At 35.5% G+C, this 6,000-nt stretch overlaps 1 protein-coding gene across 2 annotated transcripts; it reads left to right on the top strand.

Moving 5' to 3' along the window:
- Positions 1 to 504: 504 nt before the first annotated feature.
- On the top strand, positions 505 to 4,576 carry LOC114365186 (cysteine-rich with EGF-like domain protein 2). Of its 2 annotated transcripts, XM_028321687.1 has the most exons (4): positions 505 to 671; positions 800 to 1,779; positions 1,864 to 1,897; positions 2,203 to 4,576. In XM_028321687.1, exons 2-3 carry the CDS (start codon positions 812 to 814, stop codon positions 1,874 to 1,876), a joined length of 981 nt encoding a protein of 326 aa, XP_028177488.1. In that variant the 5' UTR covers positions 505 to 671; positions 800 to 811; the 3' UTR covers positions 1,877 to 1,897; positions 2,203 to 4,576. The 2 variants fall into 2 exon arrangements, with proteins under 2 accessions (XP_028177488.1, XP_028177487.1); XM_028321686.1 differs by lacking the exon at positions 1,864 to 1,897.
- Positions 4,577 to 6,000: the final 1,424 nt, after the last annotated feature.

Raw genomic sequence — 6,000 nt, forward strand, 5'->3', positions numbered from 1 at the left:
AGTACCTATTTGGTGTTAAAAATACCAATGTAATTATGTAAAACAATAAACCATTAATCGGTCCAAGCCGAGTTATCGAATATGAGATGAGTTTTATCTGCTGAAGGATTATCAGAAAACATGGGCTGGATAATTAATGCATGTAGAAAAACTGAAAAATATTTTTTTTTTATGCTAGGTGTACTAGTAGTAGGTACATTAAAATAAATCATAGTTATAACGAGACTGTAACATTTATGCTGTAACATTAGGTGTGCGGTGCGCTTAAGTACCATTATTATTTTTACTGGTTCTAATAAAGCGCATAATTTATTTAATCTGAAGTGAGCTGCCACTAACTTAAACTAAGAAGTTAATTAAATTGATTAAAACAATCGAATTCAATACGTCATCAAAATACCTATTAACTTTGCCACGCTCCATTACACGGCATGCGTAATAACGTAGAATGGAACGTTGGTTTAGAATATTCAAGATGGCGTCTTGTCAAAATAACAGCTGGACGATAGACGTCAAAAATTTTCGCCAAGTGAGAATCAAACACGTCAGTATTAATAGTTTTTAATAGCGGATTATGATGATAATTATCCATTCTGCTGTAATTTATTAATAACTGAGAAAGTATAGTATTATTTATTGGCGTTGGATTGCCTTTGAAAAACATTTTATTGGTAAGTGAATGTACTGTGCGCGGTGTTGTGATGTTTCGTGAAAATATTCGCAATAATGTATTAAAACTTTAAGATAAGTATGTGAATAGTCAAATATCTTTATTAGAATACGTTTATGATTGTTTCAGAGAGGTATCAATATGTCAAGTAACGTAAATTATATCCTGAAGATCATTACTTGTCTTCTGTTGGTGCGCGCCGGTTTTTGCAATGTCCAGCCGCCAATAATCAATCCCAGTGTATTGAACACGGCCAAAACTCTTGGAGAATGTCAAGCTTGTAAATTATTTGTGGAGTCATTCAAAAAAGGCCTGGATCGCACAGCTAGAGGCAAGTATGAAGGCGGCGACACGGCGTGGGAAGAAGAGAAGTTAAAAACCTCTTACAAACGAAGTGAGATGCGTCTTATCGATATACAAGACGGAATATGCAAGGACGAGAAGGACTATTCACTCCAATGCCACCATATGGCTGAAAAAGCTGAGGAATTCATAGAATCATGGTGGGCTCAAAACCCAGATGAATCAGAGGACCTTTTCTCTTACATTTGTATAGATAACCTGAAAACCTGTTGCCCTAAACATCATTTTGGTAGAGAGTGCACTCCATGCCCTGGTGACCACAACAATCTATGCAGTGGCAATGGTAAATGTCGGGGAGATGGCACTAGGAAAGGAAACGGAACTTGTCTGTGTGATGCAGGATATACTGGAGAAAATTGTGATCAGTGCATCTTAGGCTACTATTTGTCTTACAAGGATGACACCAAGATGTTATGCTCCCCATGCCATAGAGCTTGTATGGGAGGATGCCGACAAGGCTCTCAGAAAGACTGCGCAGCTTGCAAGCCTGGCTTTGTATTTGATTCAGACGAAGGGTGCTTGGATATAAATGAGTGTGACAATATAAACCAATGCACTAAAGACCAGTTTTGCCTGAACTCTATTGGGTCTTTTGCTTGCCTTGATTGCGACAAGTCATGTATTGGATGCCATGGTGATGGACCAGATATGTGTCGCAAATGTGCGAAAGGGTACTCCAAGAAAGGAGAATTCTGTGTTGCGGACAGAGAGGAGGAAGATCAGATGGAAGCATTGACTGCATCAAGGTAACAATTTTATAATTGTTTTCATAATAATTATGATGTTTGGTGTTCATAGAAAGTTTTCTAATATTGTGATTTTTTTTCCAGAAATGAGCTGTAGTGTGTTATTAATTTTGTTTAGGTAATTTTTAACTGTCATTTCTGGTGGAGGTTCTAGCTTTGCATATTGTAATATTATGTACTGTATTTTTATGATTATCTTGTGTACTTTATTTATGGGTTAGTTGGGGAGTAATTTACTTTATTTATTTTCACAAATTACTGTAACTTAGATAAATAAGTAATGACAAGTATTGTTAATATACATAGAAACCACAATATTAACTTTCAAGATTATTATTTACTAACACCATTCGATTTTAATTGCTTATGGTGGGGATATACCGTAACCTTTACATTAAAAATTAACCATTCTATAATTTTTAGGTACATAACGTATGTTGGTCTCCTGATCGTAACGGGGATTCTGTTGCCGAAGTCTTCATCCTTAGGTAGCCTGGTCGGGGCTATGGTGCTAACGTATATTATCGGTGCGGAGTACTACTGTATGATTAATGGACACGCTGGTCTGGTAAATTTGAAGGAATTCGACTTGGTTCAACTGTTCCGTACGTGAATAAGATAAGGTTAAATCTGGCATTTAACTATTTCAGTTGTAATTTTTAGTAAGTGGTTAGATTAAGATTTGGAGTGTGTGATTTAAACTTGATGAGTGATATTAGTTAAAAGATAGTAATAGTGATTAGTTTTGCTTGACTTCTTATTAATGATAGATATCTACATAATAAATAATTTTTGGCTCAAGTTCATTGAATTCTCGACATAAGCATTATTAACTTTTTTATTTCTTCAATAGTATTTTTCTGAATATACAAGTTACTACTTAGTATCAGTGCAGACATAGTACTTAGTAACTTATTTTTTATGATGACCACAAATCTCAATAGTTTTAATTTATTGCTGCACAGTAGGCCATGTATGAATTGTGTAATGTGAGCCCCATTAATTGTAAGTGTATTTTAAGTAGATAATTAATACTGAATGTGTCAGTTTTTAAGCAATAGATGGAAAGTGTGTAAACCTATTTTAATCGTATTTCATGTCGTACATACGAATATCTCATGATTAGAGTATGTTATAGTTGAGTTTGCTTCTTGAATGTAATAAGGCTATTGAGGTCGCCAGGCTGCGTTCCTTCTACACTCGTCCCTTTTAGTCCGGTGACGGTGTTGAGGACACTCAGCCGACTGTATACGTATAAAACGGTGACTTGTACTTGCAAATAATGTTTGCATGCCTCAAGGTTGACAATGATGACTCTAGTGAGGTACACTGAACGCAATTTATTCTTTAAACTGCCATTTAATTAACGGAAATAACTTTTGTAAACTTTGCTTGTTATGTTTTGTCACAATAGCCCGAAAGCTCTTGTTCTTGAAATTGTAAAAACGAAACTAATGCTAAATCTCTAATTTTAGCATTACATAACTTGGAAGTATTGCCTTTTTCATTTGGTTGCTACTAGAAAAGTAGCGTATTTTTCCAGTTAGTGTACCATGTTAATTACATGGACCATTTAAAATTAAGATAAAATAGGAACATCTGTAATTCATTTATGATTTGCAAAAAAGACTCGTTTTTTCCAAAGCGATATGGGCTCAACGGCCTTAGTGTTAAAGTTCAAACTGGCGACAAGTTCACTTGCCCGTGTGGGAGTATTTCGCGTTTTGTAATATTCAAATGAAGTCACGGCTCTCGATATGTGCGCCTGTGCTGCTATGGTGACCGTGACACCGTTTTATGTCCGCGTAGTGTGCCTGGGACATGTCTGGTGCAAGTTTTAGGAAAAGTGATCATTAAGGTCATAAGTTGAGGTCTAAATTTAGCGGAGATGAGCTAGTTCCATTTAAAATCATCGTTTCAGTATATCAATTTAGTCATTGGCTGAATTATTGGCTCTTAAAGTTGCTAAAGCAACTGTTAAAGTTGGTCGTATAGTTAACAGGCATGTATCTATGGGCCAAAACAGGGCCTGCCCCGGGCTAATGGGGTGCCAAATGGAAAAAGGGGACGCTTTCCAAAATAATTTCAAACGCCGGGAGGACGGGTGCCACAGTAAAAATTTGCCCCGAATTGAAAAAAATTTACCTCTACATCCGTGGCTGATAGTTAAATATCCTTTAACAGTTTTAACAATCAAAAAATAAAATACCACCATGTTATGCAGTTATTGTATGTTTTGTCGCTTCAGCTTATGCTTTGCGAAAGCTCGTATAGCGCCGCCCACATTATGTAACCAAACATGCGTGTGTGTGTGTTTGTCTCATAAACTTATCGTTTAAACTTTAAGGTATACGAAAATCACTGCTAATGGGTCGAAGCCTGTAATTTTTAAATTAGTTAAGAGAGGACAGTAAAAACGGTATATTATTAGTTCTTTTATTTTTTTAAACTTTTATTTTGTCTTGTAATCATGCAAAGTTTTTGTATTTTACCTAAACTGATGACCTAACTATTTTGTAAAAAAGTTTTTTATTCAGGTCTATCAACCATCCTTTTTTTTCCCATTGGGATATTCAGATGTGTGAAAGAGACAAGAGCTGGTTTTGTGAAAATTGTGTATGTTCTTTTTACGATAGAAAAAAAGCTAAATCCAAGGTAGTTTGTAAGTCAGACCTAATTTTATTTATTTTTGGGTATTAGTATTTTAATTTTTGGACCATACAGGTGTTTTATTGTGTAATGTGATACAATCAGCCAATACAATTTTACACAAGTAAAATAAATATTTATGTAATTCCACATGTTGTTTGATTTTAGTCAAAGCAAATTTCAACTTTTACCATACTGTAGAGTCAGTACATGAATCGATGAGGGGCGATCTTAAACGCAAAACGCCTGTGTTACCCATTTTCAAAAATTTTGTAAAGTACCATTTCAAGTGGCGAATGGCGTAGGTAATTATATAAAAAAATACTACAGGGTTTTTTCTACACCCGCAGAAAATCCTTATCTTCTCAGTGACGAGCCTACGCTATAGTAGTGCCTAGACCAAAGGTAGAATTATCTAAAATTAAACTTAATCATTCACATCCTCGCAATCTTATCTAAGAAATTATCTACGATTTAAATCGCAAGGACCGTTTATCGCATATCAACCCGTCTGACATGCAATCGTTTCGATCCAGAGGCGCATTCAGGGATCAATCGGGATTCAAGAGGGGATTGATGCTCCTCATTCCATTATTTCTTAGTCATGACAGAGGTCAGATAAATTCTGGGTTTAGAAGTGTCTGGCTAAAACTCGAGAACGGCAATACCGATTTGGCTAATTTTTGTCTTGAAATATTTGTGAAAGTTCAGGGAAGGTTTAAACAGTGAAAAAAAAAACACAGTTCTTATAAAAGAAAAATATAGCGGTACAAAGTTCGCCGGGACAGCTAGTAATAAGATAAGAATCCAAGCGGACTCAAGGCAATGACAGTTTTCAGAAGGGTTAATTTCGTGTAAGTTTAGCTATTTACCCAAGTAGCGAAGTATAACAATTTGAAAGTGACAATGAATGTCACAATAACAAGGAACTGGTCTTACAATCTAAAATTGATCAGTTATAGTCACAGATTACTTACCTAATAGTTACATAGTAGTGTGTAGTGTTTATTGTAAAGCGCTACCATTGTGGTGAATAGGGGCAAATTGCTCCCCTTAGTAGTTCCCTTTGTCCGCTCCTGTGCTCGCGTTCGATCGCTCAAACTTATATCGATCAGGGAATGCAATCTGCGATAATTACAAAACCTCTGCTATTAAGCCAGCGCCCGCGCAGATGTAGAGCCTAATCGATTCTAAGAGCGTTGTGGCTTTATTTAGAAAGGAAAGAGACAATTAGACGTGAGTTGTTAGTGGATTCCAATTATCGATCTTTTTGCTCCAAAGCTTATTACGGGATCCGACCTGGGAGCTTATTAATGGACCTTGGAATCCTTGGTAAGTACTTACTTAGACATTTCTAGAGCGTAGATTTCTGGATAACACCATGATTTTAACGCCATAAATTAAGTAGAATTAGTAGGTTTTTTATGTGTAAATTATGTATTTTTGACTTTCAAACGTTACCTACCTATCATTATTGTATTAATTAAGGTCTATTAATATTATGATTAGAGACATTTTTTCTCTATAAATATTTATCGAGATTTAAAGATTATTTAGCTTACATAATCTGAT

The sequence above is a fragment of the Ostrinia furnacalis genome, unplaced genomic scaffold (assembly GCF_004193835.3).
Source record: "Ostrinia furnacalis isolate ACB-3 unplaced genomic scaffold, ASM419383v2 OfSCF7560, whole genome shotgun sequence".
NCBI classification, from domain to species: Eukaryota; Metazoa; Arthropoda; class Insecta; order Lepidoptera; family Crambidae; genus Ostrinia; species Ostrinia furnacalis.